Source organism: Rhinolophus hipposideros, assembly GCF_964194185.1.
Source record: "Rhinolophus hipposideros genome assembly, chromosome: 11".
Taxonomy (NCBI): Eukaryota; Metazoa; Chordata; class Mammalia; order Chiroptera; family Rhinolophidae; genus Rhinolophus; species Rhinolophus hipposideros.
The window spans coordinates 1,945,873-1,972,592 of NC_138057.1; the positions used below are offsets into that span (position 1 = coordinate 1,945,873).

Below are 26,720 nucleotides of genomic sequence, written 5' to 3' on the forward strand. Positions count from 1 at the left end.
CGGATTTCATGTAGCCCTCCTTAGGTTTTCTCCTTTGATTCTAATATATGAAATAAGCTGCAAAACTGCCATTCTTCAGAGCATTTTCTCAATCCGAGTGATTGCTTCCAGGCATGGCCTCAAAATTTTGGCTCAAATACTCTTATAAAACTTTTCTATAAGTTAGACGTTGCTTCGTCTGACACTATGAAGACACTAGATGGTTCCACACCTACCTGCTATATTATGTAATACCTGCAAAGCCTTAGTCCATGCATGACACACAGTAAGTGCTATATGAGTTGGCTATTTTTATTTATATTTCTATATTTTTTAATGATAATGCATTCTGGGATTTTTACTTAATGTAATTTAAAAGAATGTATTTTCAATTACATTAATAACACTCCCTGCTCCCAAATGCATTTAGAGGGCAAAGGACACTTATTTAATCCACGGGGCCTGGCAAACACTGGCCAGGTGGGAACGTTTCTCCGAGGAACTAGCCCGCTCTTCCCCACCCCTCCCCGCGCCCTGGCGAGAGCCAAACTGCAGCCGCCACCCATCGGAGCCCCCGGCCTCCCCTTCCCGCGCAGCCCGGTGCGCACGCGCGAGGAGGCGGGGCCCGCGCTCGGAGGCGGGGCCCGCGCTCGGAGGCGGGGCCCGCGCTCGGAGGCGGGGCCCGCGCTCGGAGGCGGGGCCCGCGCTCGGCCCGCCCGCCCCGCAGGCGCGCAAACGTCTTCGGGCCGCGCCGCGCTGGGCTTGACGTGCCTGTCAGCCGCCTTCCGGGAGGGAGCCGGCGCGGCCGAGCATGGCGGCGGCTGCGGAGCAGTGGGTGCTGGTGGAGATGGTGCAGGCGCTGTACGAGGTGAGCTCGGGCCCGGGCGGCCCCCGACCACACCAGGCCGCGGGGAGGCGGGCTGCCCGGCGGGGCCTGGGGCCAGACGCCCGGGCGGGGGCGGCGGGCACGCCCGGACTCTCGGCGTCCGTGGCTGCGAGGGCTCGCGGCGCGCCGGCTCCGCCGCGGACTGCCGGGAGGGAGGGGCCGGCGGGGCTGGACGGAGGGGCTCGGTTTGGCGATCGCGGAGCCTGCCGTGGATGCTGTCCCGCGTGGGGGAGGAGCGCGGGGGGGCGCGCGGGGGGCCGGGTGCTGCGAGCGCAGCGTCTCCTCCGTGGGCGGCCCGGGGAGCCGCGTCCTCGGGACCACGCCGGGGTCGGCCGTGTCGGGCGCGGGCTGGGAAAGGCGGCGCGGTGCGGGGCTCCGGGCTCCGCTGCGGGGTCCCCCGCGCACGGCCCGCTCTCGGCGCTGCAGCGGGACGACTGCGCGCCACGTCCCGAGGAAGGCCAGGCCGGGTACTGCGAGGCCGGCTGTTCCCGTGCGGAGGGACGGCGGCTCGGGGAAGCCCGCTCCCCTGGCTGGCGCGTGCTGAGCCGCGCTGTCCGGCAGTCCTGTCCGTGGGAACGCCCTCTGCTGCCCTGCTGGGTCGTCCGTGGGCGGTGGGGCTGCTCGCGGGGTTGGGCCAGGGCAGGCAGCCGGGAAAGGCTTGTCCCAGTCATTTCCCACCACTACAAATTTAAGTTATCTGGCGGGTCTGATAGTTGTTGGTACTGTTCCACATGTCGGGATTCTGTGTCAGCTTTTATTTTAAAGATTTTTTTTTCTAAAGAGCTTTAAAGCTGCAGTATTAGAGATTTTTCATATGTAGAAGACATTGCCTACTAGCAGAAATGAAAAGAGTAATACGTTAAAGGTCACGGGAGGCTGTGTTTGTAGGTGCATTACATTTTATATGCAGGTTTTAGAAGTGTTCATTTCATGTCTTGTTTTGTTTTTGGCTCACCCTTAGGCTCCCGCTTACCATCTTATCTTGGAAGGAATTCTAATACTCTGGATAATCAGACTTCTTTTCTCTAAAACTTACAAATTACAAGAACGATCTGATCTTACAGCCAAGGTAAGAAATTAAATCTATTATTCGGTGTATGATTATAGTTGCTACATGTTTCCAAAAATAACTGGTGGCTCAACTATATGCTAAAATATTTTCTGTAATGTAAGGAAATCAAGGAGAATGACGTAGCAGGGTAGACAAAATACAGGGAAGCTGGGGCTACCCAGTGAACTACCATGCCATGGCCCTCTCTGCTTTGCTGGGGGCTGACAGCACTCTCACTGACAGATGATGAAAGGGAAACATGGGCAGCTACTGGTTCTGAATGTCCGTGTGCAGGATTGCATGAGTTGCTCGGGAAAGCGCCACTATTTCTGAAGCCTGCATGAATGTTTTTCCCTATGGTGTTCATAAAGGAAACTTGGAGTTGGAAAGACTCCTCCTCTTCCCACCTCCCCACAGCAAATTGAATTTTGGTGTGTTCTGTATGGTAAGTAGACCCAACTCAAGCCCAAGCTAGGTGAACCGTAGGAAGCAGAAGTGTCTAGAGGCCCTGTGGCACTGACCACTTGCAGTCCATTGGTATAAGGGACTGGGGGCTTGGGGAGAGATGCTTATCCTTGTCACTCAGGTAGGAGCACCGGGTGACTGTGCTTGGTATTGGAGGAGAAGAGCAGTTCAGCAGTGTAGTTTCTGTCACTTGGACTGTTGTGCCAGAATGCTTAGGGAGGCAAGGACTCTCAGAGATTTTCCCCACAAAAATCCCTAGAACTTTTGGTTCACAAGGCAGCACTTAGTGCAGCAGAGACGAAGCACTGGACTTTTCTTGACTTCCCAGAGCATTCCCAGGAGGAGATACCACAGCAGTGTGTGCGTGCCTCCCTGGTTGCCGCTGTCCTGGTTGTTCGTCTTGATCACGAAGTGGTCAGGCACTGTCTCCTAGGGAACATGCAGGTAAAGCATGGCAGCCTGGCGAAGCAGAATAGAGGTGTCTCATTGCACGATTTCCTATAACCTTTTACATGCCAGTGGATATTTGGACCTCTGTTTGAAGGAATACCCTCAACTTGACCACAGATCTCTCCCTCCCTTTATGACTGCTTTGTGGGATTCACGTGCCAGCGCACACTCTTTTGATCACATTGCTGTAACACCGGACCCTCCAGCCAGAAATCCTGCTATACTTTTTTCCCTTGACATTTAGGGACCCCTTGTGAATGACTAGGTGGCCATGAAACAGATTTCTAACCCAACTTTTTAAAGGGGTTGATTTTATCCAAATATTCTTAGATTTAGTTAAACATATCAACCTACACATACATCCATTTTTTAAAGAGATACATAAACATAATTTTAGAATATCCTCAGAGGGCAAACTTATAACAAAATTTAGTGATCATTGACATCGTACCCTAACAGCAGTGGAAGAAAAGAGCTGAGTGTTGTGAGTGAGAAATGCCCTTGTCAGCTTGCTAGATCTGCAGTCCTTGAACCAGGGCACCTTGAGTGGATTCTAACACGTGTCTGCACGGTAGCCAGTGGACAGTGTGCATAACGTGCTCCAGGCTTGTTGGGATTCAGTTCTCTCCCGTTGAGTCATTGTCAAGAACAGATGAGGGACTTATTGGTCGATTTGTAGAGCCAGCATTTTTGAGTGCCAGAACATCAGAGAATATGCTTTTGGTCCTGCCCTGGAATTGCCTATTGGGAGAAAAATGCTCAAAAGCATTTAACAGAAGTATGAGACTAGAACTATTGAGAGAGGGTCTGTCTGTGAGGCAAGAATTGCTGTGGCCGTCGTATTACTTTAGGTGCCTCATCTCATCCTGTACATCCAGACTACAGTTTCATAATTACCTTTTTTCTAACTCAAGAAAGGAGAAGAAACTCAAAATAGTCAAAATACTTAAAATGCATGAAATAACAGGTAAAAGGAATAAAGTAGCTTTTTATGAGAAATTTGCAAACAAAATCCCGTTATAATACAAGTTTTTTTCTGTGTTTCAGCTACACCTGCATCCCTGCAGCTGGCTTGTAGAAACAATGCTTTGTGGTCTGGTTGATCCCTCCCCATGACAGTCACCTGTATAAACGCTTTGGGTGTGACTCTGTATTGTCTTGGAAGAGAGGCTGAGCTGACTTAGCGGAAATCATGCTTCTCACCTTTGTGCTGCAGACTTTCTTTTTGTTTTACAATCACTATAAGTTACACTTCATACTTCCCATGGTGAAAAATCCTGAGCATAGAAATAAAATTTTCTTAAATTTTCTAGTCATTTGAAAAACTACGTGGAAAAGCGCCTTTAGCCTGTGATATGAGGTGAGGAGGTTAAGTGCTCAAACTTCAGAAGTGATTCTGTTTAATTTCTAGCCACAATAGCTGGACCTGTTTCTAGCGGTGTGTTCATGATGATGTTTCCTTTACAGCAAACAATATAGATACTATTGGAGTCACTGTCCAGTGACTAGCATTGTGCTGTATTTTAACATCTTTTCTCTTATAGGAAAAGGAAGAATTGATTGAAGAGTGGCAACCAGAACCCCTTGTTCCTCCTATCACCAAAGACCATCCTGCTCTCAACTACAACATTGTTTCAGGGTAAATCTGTTTCCTACTGGAAGGACTTGTGTTTGGTTTCTTATAGGTAAACGTGACAAAGTATACAGTGGTTTATATGAAATGAAACATTTATTTTAACTTAAATAAAACATGTAGGATTTTCTCCAGATCAGAAGCTAACTGCTTTAGTTCCCAATATAAAACTTCCTTTTGGGAATGAAATGGGCATTTTTTGTAGTCTGCAATATGGACATTACAGCTTGTCCCTTTTTTCTAAAAAATATATATATATATATATATATATATATATATATATATATTTTTTTTTTTTTTTTCAAAGCAATGCGTGCACAAGTGGTCAGATGCACTGAAAAGGAAAAGCAATGCTCTTGCTTTTTCCCACCTGGTTTTGTTCCTGATTTTAGATCTGTTGCAGGTTACCTTCATAATTAGACATTAATAGTATCCTTACGCTGCTCTTTCTTGGCTAATTAATGATAGACAACACCTGTTGACTCTCACAGTATGAATTAGGAAACTCCGGCTCACTTAGGCTACCTCTCTTCTCACTTGCACTATCTGTTTTTATTTTTAGTTCTTCTGTTGGTTTTCTTTGCTTTATTGTATGTACTTTTTAAAAATATAGAAAATATTAGACATGTTTCTATCACCCATCCAGAATTAACAGGCATTAACATTTTGCTGTCTTTACTTGAAATCTCCTTTTTTTTTGGCTAGAATTTTTTTTTTTTAATTAGTTTCAGGTGTCTGATAGCTTGCTTATCTCCGTTTCGCTTAGTTCTTTTTCTGGAGCTTTGTTCTAGTCTTTCATTTTGGACATGTTTCTTTGTCTCCCCATTCTAGCTGCCTCCCGGTGTTTATTTCTATGTATTAGGTAGGCCTGCTGTGTCTTCTGGTCTTAGTAGAGTGGCCTTATGTAGTAGGTATGCTGTGGGGCTCAGTGATGCAGTCTTCCTGGTCACCTGAGCCATACATTCCAGGTTTGTCCCTCGTGTGGGTTGTGTGTGCCCTCCTCTTGTTGAGCTTTGGTTAATAATTGCGTATCAATAGGAGGGACTGACCTTTGGGCTCACTGGTTGTAAGGCCTGGTCTTGACTGCAGTGGAACAGTTGTTCAGGGGCTGACCCTACAGAGCAGGCTCTGCCGCAGCAGGACGCTGGTGCCTGCCCAATCCGCTCCTTGGGTGTGTTGTACTTACAGGCAGCTGGGTAATATTCCAGCTTGTTTTGAAGCTGGCCACTGGGGGCACCAGCCCCAGGACTACCTTGGAGGGGATCCCTTGTAGGTCTACTTCAGCCACAGCCCGTGCCTCACCTGGGGCCACCAAGCAGGAGCCAGAAAGAAATCCGCAGATGGCTGCCACCCTCCTGTACTTGGAAGTACCTTGAGAGGCCAAGCCATGAACCAAGGCTGGCTGCCGTTTGTGCCAGCTTAGGGCTGCTCAGCCATCCAAGCACATGGTGCTTGTCTGGGTTCCGGAACCTTTGAGAGACCCTAAGAGTGCAGCTTGAGCCAAGGCCCACGGTCTGCATGAAAAAGCCACTGGAAGAGGCCTGGGTGTGCCCAAAAGTTGGGCGGGGCCAAGTTTCAAATTGCCAGGGCGTGGGGAAAGACCTGCGGAAACTCAGATCTGGCGGCCACCTGCATCCACACCCCAGGAAGGGGGAGGGCTCAACAAAGAAACAATGGCCACTGCTAGCTCCCCTGTCCTGGAAAAAGCCATCTTGCCAGCCCCAGTCCCAAGCCAGATAACTCAGTTCCCCCCCATTTGTCCCTGCTGCCTCTCTAGCTGCTGCCCCAGCGCTAGAGCTCAGAGCAAGTGATTCCGTTGGTGGGTAAGTCTGCGCACAGTCCCTTTAAGCGCTCAGTCTCACTCAGTCACAATCTATGGGGATTTCTCTCCCCAGCATTGGAAACCTGGGCTGGGGTAGGACTGGGACCACTCACTTCTGTGAGGGATTGGGGGACCCGCACAGCCGAAATAGCCTTCCCGATCATCGTTAATGGTCACAGGGTGTGGGACCAGCCTGTTACGCGTCTCTGCCCCTCCTAACAGTCTGAGGTGCGTTTGTCTGCACATCCTTAGTTGAAAGACTTCAGTTCAGCTTGATTTTAGGCGATTCTCAATGGTGGTTTTGGATCATCAGCTGTAATTTTGATGTGGTGGTGAGAGAAGGTAAACACAGCATTTACCTACTGCACCATCTTGGTTGTCTAGCTACTTGAAATCTATTTTTTATAAAGAAATAAAACATTGCAAATGTTGCTAAAGAAACCTCTTCCCATCTTTCGCTTACTCTTGCCTCCCACCCAAGATAACCACTATCTTAAAGTTGATGGGTGTTTTTCCTTTGCTTATGTTTATACTTTTACCACATATTCCTGTTGTTTAAAAATGTGATGCAGAATATTCTGAGTGTGTCCATCTGCTTCTGATTTAATCTAAGAGAGGCTTGTATTCTTCACTTTCATGGATTTCTTTGGTCTTAAAAAATTCTACACGTTCTGAAATCAAAGTTACCAATCATTAATCTTGTGGAAGAAATGCTTTCCAACCCTAAAGGTCTAATTGTCTGTTTTCCACGTGATGGTCAGTTGTCCCAGCATTATTAGTTGAACAGTCTATTTTTTACCTACTGATTGGAAATGTCCCTTCTTTTGTGTATCAAGTTCCCTTATAAAGAGTGTGTTTCTGGCTTTGTTTCCATTACGTCAGTGTATTTGTGTGTCCTCGTGCCAGACCTCACTCCTGTAAAGACCACAGCGTAAGAATTGGCCTTGGCAAGAGTGAGGCCTTCACTCCCTTTTCTCCAGAATTGTGTGGGCTACTCTGGACTGTGTGCTTCACAGTGAGTTTGGGTTTATTTGATCAGATTTGACAAAAAAATGGGTTTGGGTTTATGACTATAGCAGTGCACTGAATTTATGGATTAATATGGAGAGAATTGGAATCTTGCTAATACTGAATTTCATCCCTATGTACCCGGTGTGTCACTACTATTCATAGCTCTTTTATGTCCTACGGTAAAGTTATATGATTTTCTTCATAAAGACTTACCGTATCTTTTTTGCTTCTTAATTTATTTTGAAGTAATTATAGGTTCACATGCAGTAATAAGAAATAATACAGAGATCCCATCAGTTTCCCCCGTGGTAACATCTTGGGTAACTGCCATACAGCGTCATAACCAGGAAACTGACATTGTGTAGCGTGTAATAGGTTCATGCGTAGGTTCCAGGGAATTTTCATTTCTGTCGTGAAAAGTGTCTTTCTTCTCGTTCCTCTGTTACTGCACTGATGCTTCCCATGCAGTGTTGAATAGGAGTGGTAACGGGCTCGGGGTCCTAGGCCTGATGGCTTTTAAGAGGTAACGTACCTCAAGTGAAGGGTCTTCCTTTCTCTCCTAGTTTGCTATGGGAGCTTTCTGTTTTTTAAAGCAGAATGTTAAAATGTATTCAATACTTTTTCTGTATCTATTGATATGATCATGACTTTTCTCCTCTAATCAGTTACCATATACTGATAGATTTTTTTAATTTGGTATTCGTATACATAAATTTTTATGAGAGAAACTGCAGTCCATCGTGCCATCCTTCCTCACCTCAGATTCCTACTAGAAGCAATTGCTTTATATTTCTTTAGCTTTTCTTCCTGGTATATGCCTCTCTTTCTAAGGAACTTGCTTATGCTGTGATTTCTTGATTTCATTCCCAGCTTTAACTGTATTCATCAACTGTGGGAGATAAAGACTGGCTCTCTGAAACGCGTGCTCACTTACTGTCTCCAGGCCCCTCGTAGCCCTCCCTGGCCTCTGTGTGGACTAGAGAAGCTGCCTGTCCCAGGCCAGCACCCAGCCTGGGGGCCTGGGGCCGGGTGTGGCTCCTGCCTGCAGCCTGCCGGGCAGGCACACCGGCCTCCCTGCCCTTCCCTGCTCTCCCCGCACGGCTGGGACTGACTGCATCACGGTCCTCGGCTTACTTAGTGCTGACGTTGTTATGGCTGCGTTAACATAGTTCATGGTTAAGGTTAGCATCCATTTCTTCAGTATGCAGAACATTTTACTTACATTTTCTCTCTTGTTTCCCTTGGAGTGAATCATTTCTGTGTGTCCACTTGCTTGCTTGGTTTCGCCTAATTCATCCTGGTGTCTTCCTGCAGGGGTGTAAATCTCCATTCAGAGTGTTCAAGCACAGGAATTATCTCTTGGGTTCCTTTTCATTTCTCTTGCTGGAACCCTTGTCGTCCTGCTCCAGTGCTCCCGGTTGCTGTATAGAGCCGCTGCCCAGGATGGCCCTGGGGTCCCCGCCTCAGCACTTGCCCAGGGATCCCCTTGGTCTCAGCACTGTGTTGGCTGTGGCCTCTCTCTGGCTTACTCAGTAGCGCACAGGTGAACTTCTGGGGAAGGCCTGCGGGACGTACATTTTTTGAAACCTTAGCACATCTTTAAATTGTTTTTTATTTTACTCTTACACTAGTGAGTGTTTTATCTGTTTTTTTTTTTTATTGCTGTATTAGATTCCTTCTCAATGCTGGTGATCCTTAGCATCTTTTTTTAATATGCAGAATATTTTCATTGTAGTAAACAGCATTATGTAAATAGTATGCAAAAACCATGATGTTTTATTGATATTAAGAAATTTAGAATTACTTTTCAATTTATGCCATTCCTCTACATTCAATACTGAGATGATATAAAGTTAAGTGCATTTACTTAACTTAGGTAGATTTTTTTCTTTAAATAACAGCCTTATTGAGATATAATCTACATACAATAAAATTCACCCTTTTAAGGTATATAATTAAGTGGGTTTTAGTATATTCACAGAGTTGTGCAACCATTGCCACCATGTAATTCCAGAATATTTTCATCACCCCCTAAAGAAATCGCATGCCCTTTAGCAGTCACTCGCCATCCCCTCATTCTCTAGCCCCTGGCAGCCACTATTCTACTTTCTCTATCGATTTGCCTATTCTGGACATTTCATGTAAAAGGAATCATACAATATGTGGCCTTTTGTGTCTGCCTTCTTCCCCTTAGCATCATATTTTCAAGGTTCATGCATGTGTTAGCATATATCAGTGCTTCTTTCATTTTTATGGCTGAATAATACTCTGTAAAGATCTCATTTTGTTTACACATTCATTGGTTGATGGGCATGTGGGTTGTTATCACTTGGGAATACATGACAAAAGAAAAAAAATGCATACATACATCACTCTCCTGAGTACTACTATACACATGTTTTCATTTCTCGAGTATGTACCTAAGAGAGGAGTTGTTAAGTCATACAGTAACTCATTTTGAGGAACCACCAAACTGTTTTCCAAACTGGCTGAATCAGTTACATGCCACTGACAATGTATGAGAGTTCTAATTTCTCCACATCCTGGCTGACACTTACTTTTTTATTATAGCCATCCTAGTGGGTAGAAAGTGGTTCTGATTTGCAGTTCCCAAATAGTTACTCACTGTGGTTCTGATTTGCAGTTCCCAAATAGTTACTGTTGAACATCTTTTCATGTGCTTATTGGCCATTTACTTATCTTTGGAGAATTGTCTACTTAAGTCATTTGCCCATTATTTAATTGGTTTATTTGTCTTTTTATCATTGAGTTGTAAGAGCTCTTTATATATTTTGGATACTAGGCCCTTGTCAAATATATGACTTGTAAATATTTTCTCCCATTCTGTGGGTGTACTTTGTAGGTGTTGTTCTCTCATAGTGTACTTTGAAGCACAAGTGTTTTTAATTTTAATGAAGTCCAATTTATCTACTTTTTCTTCTGTTGCTTACACTTTTGTGTTAGATCTAAAAACCTTTGCCTTGCCCAAGATAATGAAGAGTTACTCCTTTTTTTCTTTTAAGAGTTCATAGTTTTTGCTCTTAAATTTAGGCCTGTGATTCATTTTGAGTTAATTTTTATAATGGTTTGAGATAGGGATTCATCTTCATCCTTTTACATATGTATACCCAGTTGTCTCGACACCATTTGTTGAAATGACTGGTATTTCCGTATTGAATTGTCTTGGCACTCTGTTGAAAATCAGTTGACCATAAATGTTAGCTTGTCCATCTATTTTTAAGAATGAGACACTGAGATGCTAATTGGAAGCCCTGACTGGACTCCCTGACAGGTGGTGGTGGGTATCACTCCAGGATAATCAGCAAGGACCTATCCATTTATTTGAGGGAATCCCAAATTCAGTATTTTCTGTTCTTCTCTTGACTTTGAGTTTCACAGAAAAGGAATCCTCCAGTGTGCTGGGGGCAGGGAGGAAGGGTGTAAACTTGGTTTCCAGCTTTATGGGAGTTGGCCTGGAGGAAAAGAGCTCAGTGTCCCATTTTATGTTATGTAGATGTATACTTTATTTCTGTTTTCAGAGTACACCCATCCCCTCACTGGTCCTTGTGACTGTCTGTTTATACTCAGCCCTTCCAGAGAGTAAATTTCCCGCCTTTCTGCAGAGCTGAAGGGGACCCAAGGGAATGACTGCTTCGTATCAAACTTTTCCAAGCTGTTGTCCTGTAGTATAGTCCTTCCCACCTGTCCCCCACTGTCAGAGGGAGCCGTGCCCCCAGGTTGGGGGCATTTTTGGGTTTTCTGCAGGGCTTTTCACTGCCAACCTATGTTCAGCTTTCTCTTTGATCTCTTCGACTTACCAAATACAACTTGTCAGTTTGCTTGCCAGTTCCCAACATTTTGTTACTGTTATCTACTTCTGTGTCCTGGTCTTGGTAAGGTTAGACCTTTAGACTCTCTAGGCATTTTTGTGAGGTATCAGACGGGACCAGAGGTTGAAATGGGTTTGTTTCGTTCATTCTGTCTTGTATACCAGAAGTCACTGGTAGGTTTTTCTGTTAACAAATAATCCTTACATTCCTAGAATAAACCCTATTTAAGCATGGCTATTTGGTTAGTGTTTATACATTACAGGATTTATTTCGCTAATTGAGGATTTTTAACATCCATGTTGAAGAATGAGTTTAGTCTCTTCTTTTTCTTTTCTGTGTTGGTCCAGTTTTGATATCAAAGATATATTAGTCTTACAGTTTCTGAGCAAAAGTATGTATTTCCTGTGTTGTTTGATCTTTTGAGCCTAGATTTTTAATCATGAATTTGTGTCTTCAGTGAGTTTGTAAAGCTTATTCAGGTTTCCTTCTTGAGTAAGCTATGCTTACCATCGTTCAGTCATTTCTTATGTTTTCAAATGTATTGGCCTGAATAGTTTCTAGGATTTTCCTGGTCATGCATATGTAAACTATGTACATATAACTTTATTTACAAGTGTATATAATGACCCATCTGTGAGGTTTGTGTCTCCTTCTTAGTCAGATTCTCTAGAGGTTTGTCTTCTGGTTTAGTTGAGTCTCTGTGGTTTATTTTCTCCATTTTTAGCCTTTCTTGGTGATACAGGCGTTAACCCCCCCTGGCCCAGCTCCACTCTTGCCAGCACCATGTAAGGTGGTGCTGTTAACTTTGTCTTTGGTATCTTCATTGAACCAAAATTCTTAATTTTAACTTGGTCAGATTCATCCATTGGCCTCATGGTTTGTGTTTTTGAAACTTGTTTCAGATGTCATTTCCTATTCCAAAGTCACAAAGACATTCTTCTATATTCTATTATATTTTCGGTTTTTCGTACATCTAGAATTCACCTTTGTACGTGGTTATGCAGCTTTCCTGTTCCATAGAGAAAGATCACTGTGTAACTCGTAGGGCGACTGCCATCATTGGCCAGGCGTTGACTATACACAGTTCTCTCAAGTGCTGGATTCTCTCCTTGGTCTAGTTTTTCTCACACCAGGGCCAAACCTGGTGTTGACGGGGGTCTGTGATACTTGGTCAAGCAGCATCCTTCCTGTTTCTGATTCACTTAGCCAGTCATGGACCTTTGTTCATCCATGTAATTACTGACTCTAATTGTGAGGTTGGGTTTCTGATTGGGAAGGGTTTTATTTTCCCTCCTTCTAGTCCTCTGAGGACTTGATTCTGGAGATGGCCTTCTGGATGGGTTTTATGTGTTTCTGCGAAGTGACTCAGAAGGGCCTTATGATCCAGGATTCCTGGGTCAGGAGCCTGCGTGGGGCACTGGTGTGAGCCGTCTGTTTCTGACCGGAAGCTGTTTTCCTTCTCTGTTCCACGTGCTGGACAGAAATCACATCCCTACTTTCCTGTGTCATGCTGCTGCTTTTCTGTGGTCGGGCTTTGGGTGTGTCTCTTTTTATGTTTTCCTAAGGAGGCTGCAGCTCACCGTGGTCCCTGAGGGGATCTAACTGGTGACCTTCGTGCTGTTAGCACCACGCTCTATCTAACCAACTGAGCTAAGCAGCTACCCCCTGGGTGTGTCTGTTCTTGATGGTTAGATTTCTTTCTGTGTTACAGGTTTTGTAGAATGGACTTGACTTTCATAGCAGCAACCGTTACTATAGACTTGTCTCCATAGATGTTTTGTTTTTGCATCTTTTTTTGAGTGCCAGAACCTCCACACCACGGAGCACTTGGGAAACTTAGAGAAGCCCTGAGAAGCAGAAAACTATATGGCACGATGGATTCACAGTCACAGTGGGTGATTTGAAAGAAAAGAAGCCCTTGCAGCCATAGGGTAAAAGGAAGAAAATATTTAAAGAACACCTCTTGTGGGCCAGGCACTTTTATAATGACAATTACCTTGAGCGAAAGGTTCTTTCCCAACTTCATAGATGAAGAAATTGAGGCTTACTGAGGCCAGGTAACATCCTCAAATCTCTGAAGCCATCAGTAGCCGTAAGGCAGATGGGATTTGTCTAACTGACTCTACACCGCGTGTTCTTTGCAGTGAGTCATCTTGTCTTTTGAGTTTATTTGCTTTTGTGAATTTACTTCAACTTGTCACTCATTTCCTTCCATGGTTTCCCAGCATCTTTTATTATTTTTCTCATAGAAAACCAGTTGTGTGAAAACATACCGATGACAGCAGTTTGTCAGTCTTTCCTGGCTACAGTGCATTTTATAGAGCAGCCCAGTACGCAGACCAGTGCAGTTGTGTGACAGACAAGTTCCTGCCACAGCCTGTACTCCTGTGCTGTGCAGTGCATTCTGGTACTTTTTCATTCTGTTCTATTATGATTTTCTTTAGTTAAAATAGGGTAGTTGTGACTGACTAAATTCTCTCACAAGCCTTTAATAGCTCATGACCCACAGCTTGACCCTCTGTTTTTGAAGCATGGTCTCGAGTTAGTGTTTGTCAGTAAGGAACTTGACAGGTTGTCTCCTCGAGAGCCTACCTCCCGGCTCAGCGATGCTCAAAATCCAAGCTCCTTGGGCGCTGGCCACCCCGTTTCCTTTTTTAAAAAAATGTTTTTTCAGGTTCAGGGGAGGAATTCCTCTTAAATACTATTCCAGCATTAACTTTAGAAATTAGGTACATGTCTCACTTATTCTTTTAGGGGCTTCCTATATATATGTATATGTATATATATATACGTATATATATATATATATATATATATATATAAAATATATATAAAAATAAGTTATATATATATATACGTATATATATATATATATATAACTTATTTTTAAACCAATTAACTGTAAGATCGTAACTTGTTCTTCCTATTCTTGCCTTTGATCTTGGTCTTTTTATATTTCCACCTGGTTAATGTTATCCCAGAATTTTTCTGAGGTACTTTATTTAGCTATTCTTTCTTAAGTGAATTTTTAAATCGAAACAAAGATTTGCCATTCATCCATCCATCCCTCTTGGAAGTCTAGGTCACTTGTTAATTTAAGTAGTACAGGGTATCCTATTAAGAATATAATTAGTGACTATTTGCTTTTTAAACATAAAAAGTTAAAGAGCCAGGAGACCAGTATGCAAATAGGTAGAATGACAAGCCTTGCGTCCTGTCTGCTGCCAGAGTAATGAAATAGCATGGGTGCTGTAACACAAAAGTAACTACTCTCGTCTCTTTTCCCCAGCCCACCAAGCCACAACATCGTGGTGAATGGAAAAGAATGTATCAACTTTGCCTCGTTTAATTTTCTTGGATTGTTGGATAACCCTAGGGTCAAGGTAAGCAGCACCTGTGCTGAAGTGGACAGATAGCATGTCCGACTTAAGACACTGGACGTAAAATCAAAGCCAGTGCAGAACACCAGAAGGAGCTCTGTAAGTGTGTCTGCCAGTACGCTGTTCTGGAAGAGCTATGTCCTGGATTTCCACAGAGGGTGGCAGAACTGTCTTAACAAGCCAGACCTGGTGGTAGTCAGAGATGTGTCTAGGAAATTGCTCAATTTCCTTTGGGATTGTCAGCCAGTAAATATTTTTGAGGACAGACTATGTCCACAAACTCCCAACAGTATAAAGGCATTAAGGTAACCAGGTTTGGCTAATCGAGCTAACAGAACATTTCCATGTTTTAAATTACATCCCTAAATCTTTATGTCTGCCTCTTCTTTATATCCTATTGTTAGAATGCCAAGGTGTAAGAAAGGAAGGAAAACGGGAGGGCGAGGGAGGAGTTATGTGGGTTAAAGAATAGGAAATGTCAGTTTTGGACTTCTTAAAATCTAATTTACTTTTCTTCCACAAAGGCAGCTGCTTTGGCATCTCTAAAGAAGTACGGTGTGGGGACTTGTGGACCTAGGGGATTTTATGGCACATTCGGTACGTTTCTGTTGTATTTTTCAGACCACTACTTTCAAGAATTAAGATGCCATTTGGTTTAAAACTTTTGAAAAGACATCCTTAATTAGTTGTGGTGTGAAGCTGGTAAGTGCTATTTTTACCTGACTTTCTAGAATATCGTATGTTTGGAACCATTGGTGGGAGGTGCGTTAGTCTGGGTTGAATGTCACTTGTGGGGAAGAGCCTTGGGTACAATGAGGTATGTAGCTTGTAGGTCAGAGCCTGAGCTGCTGTTGCATGTGGCCCACAGGACAGTGGTGTGAGGAGACACAGTTTGTTTCTGTCGTGCATGACAGTTGTAAGGGGAATCGTCTGGTTGTGGATGGCGCTGCTCTTCATAGTTGTGCAGAATCCAGATCTTCCCCGTGTCTTTGCTCCAATGCAAAGGGCACCATCTTTGCCTGTGTGGCTGCAGCCAGGTGAGAAGTCTAGGGGAGCAGGAGCATGAGGCTGCAGTGCCCATTTTGGCTGGCAGGTGGCGCTGCACATCGCTGCCCACATTCCGTTTGGGAGACCATAATGCAGGCGTGGCCTCGCTGCAAAGGGGGCTGGGAAATAGCTCCAGCTGGACATGCCAGGAAACGAGGCAAAAGCTGACTGGGGGGGGATAGACTATGTAGCTCTTTTCTTTCTGGAATGAAGGTGAAGGATCATTGATTTCTTTGTGTGGGGGTGACCTCAGGACAGGCTAACTAAAGACCAGGATGAGTGTGATTTCAAACACTATGAGCTTCCTGAGAGTTGTCAAAATCGACCTGGCATTTTGTGGTTGTGCTTTTTAAATGTATATTGTTCTTTGCTTCTGAAGATTTTGAAAATGGTAAATAATTGTTCAAGTGAATATTACCGGAAATAACATTCTGGCTTACAAACTGTCAGAGTGTGGGAAAGTAGAGCCGGGTAGGTCTCTTCTGACTTCTGTCCTCATTTGTACTTCTGGGTCTTTGTGTGTTTTTTTTCTTCACTTTACTGTGAAGATGTTTTTATTTAAGGGAGCACCTTTCTTTATTCCTTAGCTAGTTTAGTGGTTAAATTATTTGTATTGGAAACAGATGATGGGAGTTTGTATCCAAGAATCCTACAGCTGGAAAGGATTTTAAAAACCATGTATTCCAGCATCCCAACTATTCATAAGAGGAGTAGAAAGCTCAGAGAGGTTAAGTGACTTCCTCAGTCACACAGCTCATTAACTTCAGCCCTAAGTATGCCGACTCCCAGCCTTACTGACAGGATCAAAGACTTAGGAAAGCTCACGTCAGTCTCCCCCTTTCCTCTGGCTTAGTGCACACATGGTTCTTTGCTTGGTTTTGACCACTAGGGAATGATTTCCTCGATAAGTATTAGAACACTAGAAATGGCATTTTTTATGCAGTTGTTTGTTGTAATCTTATCAACAAGACTTTCTTCGTGTGATCTGCTTGCTGGAGCACAGTAGTTGCTTTCCTAAAAGGCTCTCTTTCTGGTGGATTTTATTTGTGTGTATGGCCTTGGCCCTTGCTTGGGAGTTAATCTGAGACGACAGATAAGAGATTTATTGCTAAATCAAGTCATGAAAAACAAATGTTCTAAATCTTCAAGACCAGTTTTCCCAGAACTGTGGAAATGTACTGTTAGGATAGCCCAGTCAGTTTTCCAATTGGATCACCTGAAATTTAATATGCATAATAGGATGTCAAACGTGGGGTCTTTTAGATGAATGGTTTTTAAATTAATTTTCTGGATTGAATAATTTAGTCTATGATATAAATTTCAAATGGTTAACAGAGACAGTGAAAAGTCTTCCCTTTTCCACCACTATCCCATCCCCCAAAAAAGACAGCTATCAGTATTTCTTGTTATTTCTTCCACTTTTTTTCAGCATGTACAAACCGTTGGATTTGATTTTTCAGGTGTCTGAACGGACCACCAGAGGCAGTATAATGAACACACTGTTGTGTGTCAGCTCTTCTGTAAAGGACTTTACTGGTCACTGACTCATCTTTATTCTAACTATAGTTGAAACTTCAAACAGACTGGGGCGTCTGGCAAAGATTGAGGGTTAATTTGCAGTGTTTTTGTAACGACACCAAAACTTAGAGCTGCAGTAATGTATAATGTTTTCTGAGTGCATTGTTCTTCCCATAAACTTGTCTCATTCTTTAATAGTTGCCCATGTTTACTTGTCATCTTTTTCCTTTCTTTAGATGTATATTGTCCATATTTTTTTTTTTTTTGGTTTGCCAACAGGATATTTTCTATGTTTTTCCTATTCTGGATGTAATCACTTAAATTATCATAGTTATATTAAATTGCCCTGAAATTTCAGTGTTAGGTAAGATCAGAGATGCTACTTGAGGTCAATAAGGCTAAATTTTAACTCTCTAAAATGTCCTATGCAACTAACTTATCCTAAATATTTAGAGAACACTTGCCCTTTGCACTGAGCTATGAAACAGACTTGAGGACCCCTTTCCTCTTGTGTATACAGGTAACCCCCGTATAATACAGTTGTTAGGTTCCTAAAAAATGCCACGTTATGTGAATTCGTATTATACGAAACAAAAAACTAGTACAAAAAAGGGGGTTAGTTTCCAGAAATTAAAGAAACATACTATTATATTTTTATAATGAAAAGAAATATCTTTATTAAAGCAATTTTCACTAAAAGTGCACTAAAAGTTCACCGTATTAATATGTATTAAATAATGTTTTCTTCGTCATTACTACTAAGCACCATTAACTGAGGGCATTTTCTTTTTGACAAGATATCTTCATCCTCTGAACTTAATACTCCACTAACAAAATGGATTTAAAATTCTAAGTTTTAAAATTCTGCAGTCAAATCTGATAACGACATCCACGCTCAAATGAAAAGTTTCAACTGAGATAGATATCTTTTGCTCTTAAAAGGTTTTTTACATTCCGTGTTATTCAGGGATTTCCCTAATTTCAAATGAGATATTTTTTACTCTTAAAAGCTCTTATTACGCTCCATGTTGTTTGGGGATTTCTCTAATTCCCAAACCGTGTTAGAGTGAAACTGTGTTATAGAAGTGCCGTGTTATATGGGTGTTACCGGTAGTTGTTTGTGGATTCATGAGGCCTAGGGTCTCTCCCTGGATCCCCAAAAGGTTGCCTTTTGTCTTTTTTTCCTGGAAGTATCACATTCAGGAATCTGTTTTCAAAGATGAAAATACTCCCTCTTTTAGGTCTTTTTTCGACTTTTCAGGTAATGAATGTGAATCATTTGTAAAAGTACGTTTGCTTATTAGTTTTAAATATGTTTTTCTTTTTATTTCACAGTGCAATACTAGTTAATCTTAGATGATTAACATAAAAAAAGAAAATGAAACAACAGTTGAGTCAAAAAATCCATCTAGTTTCTTAGGCTAAGCGTTTTGCTGGCCCCTAAAGGCCTGGCAGGTAGAATTAAAGTTTTTACGATAGTCTCACAAGGACGATGTGATCAGAAGTTGTTCCACCGTCTCATTTTATTCTTTTAATATACATTTTAGAACTGAGCAAGTGGTTTTATCAGATTGTGAAGCTTTCCTTTCCATTGAGGCTAATGGGGTCCCAGTGCACTTTGATAGTTGCTCTTGTTAAAAACTTCATTTGTTTTGTTTATGGTACGTACAGATCTCATTTATCTGTGGTTTGTTGCTGTGGCCAGGATTTGCTTTGTATATATAATGCTTGCTTGGCTCTTTAGTCTTAAACTACGTCAAAAGGCAATAAGTGGCAGGATTTTATTGTGAGAGAGTGGCATGTTATTGTTTTAAAGCCAAGAGTAAACAGTTATTTGTTTATTTTTTAAAATATTTTTTTATTTCTTTTATTTTTTATTTTTTTAAATTTATTGGGGTGACAATTGTTAGTGAAATTACATAGATTTCAGGTGTACAATTCTGTATTACATCATCTATAAATCCCATTGTGTGTTCACCACCTGGAGTCAGTTCTCCTTCCATCACCATATATTTGATTCTCCTTACCCTCATCGACTTCCCCCCACCCTCCTTACCCTCTGGTAACCACTAAACTATTGTCTGTGTCTATGAGTTTTTGTTTCTCATTTGTTTGTCTTGTTCTTTTGTTGTTTTTGGTTTATATACCACATATCAGTGAAATCATAGGGTTCTCTGCTTTTTCTGTCTGACTTATTTCACTTAGCATTGTACTCTCAAGATACATCCATGTTGTCACAAATGTTCCTCTATCATCTTTTCTTACCACCGAATAATATTCCATTGTGTATATATACCACAGCTTCTTTATCCATTCATCTATCGAAGGACATTTTGGTTGTTTCCTTGTCTTGGCCACCGTAAACAAAGCTGCAATGAACATTGGAGCACACGTGTCTTTATGGATAAATGTTTTCAAATTTTTTGGGTAGATACCCAGGAGAGGGATTGCTGGGTCATATGGTAATTCTATTCGTAAGTTTTTGAGGAACCTCCACACTGCCTTCCATAACGGCTGCACCAGTCTGCATTCCCACCAACAGTGTATGAGGGTTCCTTTTTCTCCACAGCCTCTCCAACACTTGTTACTATTTGTCTTGTTGATGACAGCCATTCTGACTGGGGTGAGGTGATATCTCATTGTGGTTTTTATTTGCATTTCTCTGATGATTAGTGATGTTGAGAATTTTTTTCATATGTCTGTTTGCCATTTGTGTGTCCTCTTTGGAGAAATCTCACTTCAGGTCCTCTGCCCATTTTTCAATTGGGTTGTTTGTTTTCTTGTTGAGTTTCATGAGTTCCTTGCATATTTTGGATATTAGCCCCTTATCGGAGGCACTATTTGTAAAAATCTTCTCACATTCAGTTGGTTGCCTCTTTATTTTGTCGATGGTTTCTTTTGCTGTGCAGAAGCTCTTAAGTTTCATAGAGTTCCATTCATTTATTATAGCTTTTACATCCCTTGTCTTTGGAGTCAAATTCATAAAATTCTCTTTGAACCCAAGGTCTATAAGTTTAGTACCTATGTTTTCTTCTATGCAGTTTATTGTGTCAGGTCTTATGCTTAAGTCTTTGGTCCATTTTGAATTAATTTTGGTACATGGTGACAGATAGCAGTCCAGTTTTATTCCTTTGCATGTGGCTATCCAATTCTCCCAGCACCATTTACTAAAGAGGCTGTCTGTCCTCCATTGTATGTTTTTAGCTTCTTTGTCAAAAATTGTCTGTCCATATTTATGTGGTTTTATTTCTGGGTTCTCAGTTCTATTCCATTGGTCTATGTGTGTGTTTTTCTGCCAATAAAATGCTTTTTTGATTATTGTAGCCCTGTAGTACAAGCTAAAGTCAGGGAGTGCGATACCTCCAGTATTGTTCTTTTTTTTTAATATTGCTTTGGCTATTCGGGGTCTTTTGTGGTTCCAAACAAATCTGATGATTTTTTGTTCTATTTCTTTAAAAAATGCCATTGGGATTTTAATGGAAATTGCATTAAATCTGTATATGGCTTTGGGTAATATGGCCATTTTAACTGTGTTGATTCTTCCAATCCATGAGCACGGAATGTCTTTCCATTTCTTTGTGTCTTCTTCAATTTCTTTCAAAAGTGTCTTATAGTTTTCAGCATATAAATCCTTCACATCCTTGGTTAAGTGTATTCCTAGGTATTTTATTCTTTTTGCTGCAATTGCAAAAGGAATTGTTTTTCTTATTTCTTTTTCTGAGATTTCACTGTTAGTATATAGGAATGCAATGGACTATTGTACGTTGATTTTGTAGCCAGCAACTTTACTGTATTCGTTGATTGTTTCTAATAGCTTTTTGGTGGAGTCTTTAGGGTTTTCTATATATAGCATCATGTCATCTGCAAAGAGTGCCAATTTAACTTCTTCATTCCCAGTTTGGATGCCTTTTATTTCTTTCTCTTGCCTGATAGCTCTGGTGAGGACTTCCAACACTATGTTGAAAAGCAGAGGTGATAGGGGACAGCCCTGTCGTATTCCTGAACGTAGAGCAAAGGGCTTCAGCTTTTCACCATTAATTCTGAGATTAGCTGAGGGCTTGTCATATTGGCCTTTATGATGTTAAGGTATTTTCCTTCTCTAACTATTTTATTAAGTGTTTTAATCATAAATGGATGTTGTATTTTGTCACATGCTTTTTCTGCATCAATTGACATAATCATATGATTTGTGTCCTTTATTTTGTTTATGTGATGTATCACTTTGACGGATTTGCGGATGTTGAACCGTCCTTGTGCCCCGGGGATGAACCCCACTTGGTCATGATGCATAATCTTTTTAATGCATTGTTGTATTCAACTTGTTAGAATTTTGTTTAGGATTTTTGCATCAGTATTCATCAGAGATGTTGATCTGTAGTTTTCTTTTTTTGTGATGTTTTTACCAAGTTTTGGTATCAGGGTAATGTTGGCCCCATAAAATGAGTTAGGGAGAACTGTTTCTTCAGTTTTTTGGAAGAGTTTGAGCAGGATTGGTATTAGATCCTCTTTGAAGGTTTGGTAGAATTCACTAGTGAAGCCATCTGGTCCCGGACTTTTGCTTTTTGGAAGGTTTTGAATGACTGATTCAATTTCGTTAGTGGTGATCGGTCTGTTTAGATTTTCCAGTTCTTCATGGTTCAGCCTTGGAAGGCTATATGTTTCTAAGAACTTGTCCATTTCTTCTAGGTTATTGAATTTGGTGGCATATAGCCCTTCATAGTGTTCTTGCATGATCCTTTGTATTTCTGTGGCATTCATGATAACTTCCCCTTTTTCATTTCTGATTTTGTTATTTAGTGTCTTATCTCTGAGTGAGTCTTGCCAAGGGTTTGTCAATTTTGTTAATCTTTTCAAAGAACCAACTGTTTGTCACATTAATTTTTTCTACTGTCTTTTTGTTCTCTATTCCATTTATTTCTGCTCTGATTTTTGTTATTTCCTTTCTTCTGCTGATCTTGGGTTTCACTTGTTCTTCGTTTTTTAGTTCTTTAAGGTGTAACATGAGGTTATTAATTGGGGATTTTTCTTGTTTCTTCAGATAGGCCTGTAGTGATATAAATTTCCCTCTTAAAACTGCTTTCACTGCCTCCCCAAAATTTTGGTAGGATGTATTTTCATTGTCATTTGTTTCTGTGTATCTTTTGATCTCTCTTCTACTTTCTTTTTTGACCTAGTTGTTCTTCAAAGGTATGTTGTTTAATCTCCATGTATTTGTGTTTTTTCCTGCTTTCTTTTTGCAGTTGATATCCAATTTCAAAGCCTCGTGATCAGAGATTATGCTTGGTATGATTTTGATCTTCTTAAATTTGCTGAGGCTGATTTCATGTCCCAATACATGGTCTGTCCGTGAGAATGTTCCATGTACACTTGAAAAGAATGTATAGTCTGATGTTTTAGGATGAAGTGCTCTATATATGTCAATTATGTCCATTTCATCTAATGTGTCATTTAGGGCTGTTATTTCGTTATTTATTTTCTGTTTGGATGATCTATCCATAGTTGTCAATGATGTATTTAAGTCCCCTAGTATAATTGTGTTTTGGTCAATTTCTCCCTTTAGTTCTGTTAGTAGTTGCTTGGTATATTTCGGTGCTCCCTGATTGGGGGCATAAATATTGATGGCTGTTATGTCTTCTTGTTGTATTGTCCCCTTTACTATTATGAAATGTCCATCTTTGTCTCTTGTTATCTTTTTCACCCTGAAGTCTGTTTCATCGGAAATCATTATGGCTACACCTGATTTTCTCTGGGTACCATTTGCTTGGAGTGTCAATTTCCACCCTTTCACTTTGAGTCTATGCTTGTCCTTGTAGCTGAGATGTGTCTCTTGGAGACAGCATATGGTTGGGTTTAGTTTTTTGTTCCAATCTGCTACTCCATGTCTCTTTATTGGTGAGTTCAGTCCATTTACATTTAGGGTGACTATTGATATGTGAGGATTACCTGTCATTCTATCTTTAGTTTTCTGGTAAGTTTGTGTCTCCATTGTTTCTTTGCCTTTTTGTTGTTGTCTATTATTTCTGTGTGGTGGTATTCTTTGATGTTTCCCTCCGTTTCTTCTTTTATTACAGTATATATTTCAGTTCTGGATTTTTTTTGAGTGGTTACCCTTAAGTTTATGTAAAAGAAAGTTTGATATTTAGAGTATTCCATTTTTTTCAGCACGCTTACTTTCTCTATTCCCATATTCCGGTTCAGGCCTTTACTCTCCCCCTTTTTACGTTTTGGTTGCCACAAATTGTCCCTGTTGATGGTGGTCGAATAGCCTCTTTAGTATTTCTTGTAGTACACATCGTGTATTAGAAAATTCCCTCAGCTTCTGTCTGTCTGGAAATGTGTTTATTCCTCCTTCATATCTAAAGGATATCTTTGCTGGGTATATTATTTTTGGCTCATAATTTCTCTCTTTCAATAGTTTGAATATTTGGTTCCACTCCCTCCTGGCTTGTAGAGTTTCCGCTGAAAAATCTGATGATAATATAATGGGCTTTCCTTTGTAGGTTACCATCTTCTTTTCCCTGGCTGCCTTGAGGATTCTTTCTTTGTTTTTGATTTTAGACAGCTTCAATACAATGTGCCTTGGTGAAGGCCTGTTGGGATTGAGGTAATTAGGTGTTCTATTTGCTTCTTGGATTCGAAGATCCATTTCTGTCCACAAGTTTGGGAAGTGCTCATCAACAATTTGTTTGAATATGTTCTCTGTTCCTTTCTCTCTTTCTTCTCCTTCTGGTATGCCCATTATTCTTATATTGCTCTTTCTAATAGAGTCAAAAAGTTCTTGTAGAGTTCTTTCATTTCTTTTAAGTCTCAAGTCTCTTTCTTCTTGCATCTGTGTAATTTCCACTTTTCTCTCTTTGATGTTACTGATTCTTTCTTCCATCTGGTCAGGTCTACCTAAGCTGGTTATTTCATTCTTTATTTCTTCTATTGAGTTCTTTATCTCCAGAAATTCCATTTGGTTCTTTTTTAAAATTTCAGTCTCTTTCGTAAAATGCTCATGTTGTTCTTTGATTGTGTTTCTGAGTTCATTAAATTGCCTTTCTGTGTTTTTTTGCATCTCGTTGAGTTTTTTCAGAAGTGCATCTTTAATTCTCTGTCATTTAAGGCACATATTTCCATATCTCTAAGTTCCTTTTCTGGAGACTTTTCACTTTCTTTCTGAGCAGTCTTGTTGCCTTGGTTATTCATGGCAATTACTGATTTATTATTTCTCTTCCTAGACATCTACAGGAGTGGCTTCTGCAACAGGTTGACAGGAAGATATCTTTCTTTTGTTTTCCAGTACTTGTTGGCAGAATGTTTTATTTTTTCTCCGACTACAGCCTTTTTTTTCCTCTCTCACACAGTAATGCTATGTTTTCTCTGCACTATTGCAGCTTCTCACACAATGGGGGGATTCCCTGGGATACGGGCCTCTCCTCTGTTAATAGTTCACCTGGGTCACAGGACACAGTGTCTTTGTGGGTATGGGGAGAGCTTTTGAAATTCCAAAGCTCTTTCTGCACCAGATTCAGAGCCCCTATGTTTCAGCAGTTTGTTTACTCCTGCAGGGATCCGCCCAGATAGGTGGGGCCAGGGGCGGGGTGAGTTGTGAGAGGTGGCCCAGAGCAATGGCGGCGACCACCACCACAGCCGGTCTGCTTCCACAGCTCCTCCCCTTTGCTGGAACTAGTTGGGCTGGGAACCTGTGTCTGCGGTCCACAGTTCTCAGAGCAGCAAATATTCTGTCATTTTGATCCAACACTGCTACTTTATCGCTTCTAGCACCGGGCAGTTGGGGGTGGGCCGAACTCTGGGAGGGTAGGGAGGCTGTGGCTAGTCTCAGTGCCTAAGGCTTCCGTTCTCCGCTCGGCAGTGAGGGCTTAAACCACCGTTCTCAGCCTTCTTCCCTCAGTCTTCGCTCCGAGGTCTCTGCCGTGAGCGTTGGGTTCAGCCGTGTTATATGCTGCCCCCTCAGCCCTGTGGGCCGTAAGCGGAGCCCTAGCAGTCAGAGTCCTTCCCTCTCCCGCAGCTGCGGTAGTTCCGGGATGCAGGGAGCTCCGAGCACTGAGCTAGGTCTGCGTCCTGTGCCCGCGCGGCTCCGTCTCTACACTTCTCCCTTCCCTCCTCCCCCTCTCGAGCAATTCTCCCACCTTTAGGTGAATTCAGTAGTGGGCCTCTTCGTCTTGCCTGTCTGCTGTGCAGGGAGTCCTTTGTGGAGTTATTGTTGTTCGATTCGTTGTAAATTCCAGGGGAGCTTTACAGAGGCTCACCTGACGCCTCCATTTTGATGATGTCTGATGTTTTTTTTTATAGCAATCAACTAAACCATGATTGCATGTTTTTTAAATTAATTTTTATTAAATTTATTGGGGTGACAATAGTAAAATTACATAGATTTTAAGTGTACAATTCTGTAATACATCATCTATAAATCCCATTGTGTGTTCACCAGCCAGAGTCAGTTCTTTTTCCATCACCATATATTTGACCCCCTTTATCCTCTTCTACCACTTTTCTCCCCCTTACCCTCTGGTAACCACTAAACTATTGGCTTTGTCTATGAGTTTTTCTTTGTTTGTTTGTTTGTCTTCTTCATCTGTTATTTCAGTTTTATATCCTATATAAGATTGAAATCATGATTCTTGACTTTTCTGTCTGACTTATTTTGCTTACCATCATAATCTCAGGATCCATCCATGTTGTCACACATGGCAATATTTCATCTTTGCATACAGCCAAGTAATGTTCCATTGTATATATGTATCACATCTTATTTATCCAATCATCTATCAAAGGACACTGGTTTTTCCATTTAATGTTGATAAAGTGACTATAACTGATTTGTAATGGAAATCAAATGCTTTTCATGTGTTTTTTCTATAAGAGACTGTGGTGTATATATATTTTAACTTAGAAATGGAAAGAAATATGCTGTTTTTTACCATTACTTGATTGGAATGGGACAAATAGTTCATTTTCACAACTCAGTAACATCCTATAAGAAATCTATAAAATGAGCTTCAGTTTCTGGATATTGCTTCTCAGTTTTCAAATTCCTCTTTGTATCTGTCTTGCAGTCCAGTTGGGATTAGTGTAGACAATATATGTCTTCTCCTCCTACTCAGTTGGAGGTTAGTATAGACAGTGCATGTCTACTACTCATTGGGGGTTAATGTAGACAATGTCTTCTACTCGGGTCAGTGTAGACAATTTGTGTTTTCTCCTACTCAGTTGGGGTTTAGTGTAAACATGTCTTCTACCCATTGGGCATTAGTGTAGACAATATGTGTCTTCTATTCATTGGGGGTTAGTATAAACAATATGTGTGTTCTCTTACTCATTTGGGGGTTAGTGTAAACAATTTGTTTCTTCTCCTCCTACTCAGTTGGGAGTTAGTGTAGACAATGCATGTCTTCTCTTATTCCTTGGGGGTTAGCATAGACAATATGTGTCTTCTCCTTTACTCAGTTGGGGGTTAATGTACACAAAGTGTGTCTTCTCCCCCTACTCATTGGGGGTTAGTGTAGACAATACCTGTCTTCTCCTCTTACTCAGTTGGGGATCAGTGTAGACAATACGTGTCTTCTCTTACTCGGTTGAAGGTTAGTTTTGACAATTTGTGTCTTCTTCTCCTACTCATTTGGGGGTTAGTGTAGACAGTGCGTG

At 41.5% G+C, this 26,720-nt stretch overlaps 1 protein-coding gene across 2 annotated transcripts in view; it reads left to right on the plus strand.

Moving 5' to 3' along the window:
* The first annotated feature begins 697 nt into the window (after window positions 1–697).
* Window positions 698–26,720, plus strand: part of SPTLC1 (serine palmitoyltransferase long chain base subunit 1) — a 61,839-nt gene continuing 35,816 nt past the window's right edge. The window contains exons 1-5 of one of the 2 annotated variants that reach the window (XM_081067545.1): window positions 698–847; window positions 1,827–1,934; window positions 4,376–4,470; window positions 14,417–14,510; window positions 15,032–15,104. In XM_081067545.1, the coding sequence (XP_080923671.1) occupies window positions 791–847; window positions 1,827–1,934; window positions 4,376–4,470; window positions 14,417–14,510; window positions 15,032–15,104 (427 nt within the window). In that variant the 5' untranslated portion in view covers window positions 698–790. The remainder of the gene's footprint in view (window positions 848–1,826; window positions 1,935–4,375; window positions 4,471–14,416; window positions 14,511–15,031; window positions 15,105–26,720) is intronic. The other variant, XR_013994555.1, reaches the window with a different exon arrangement.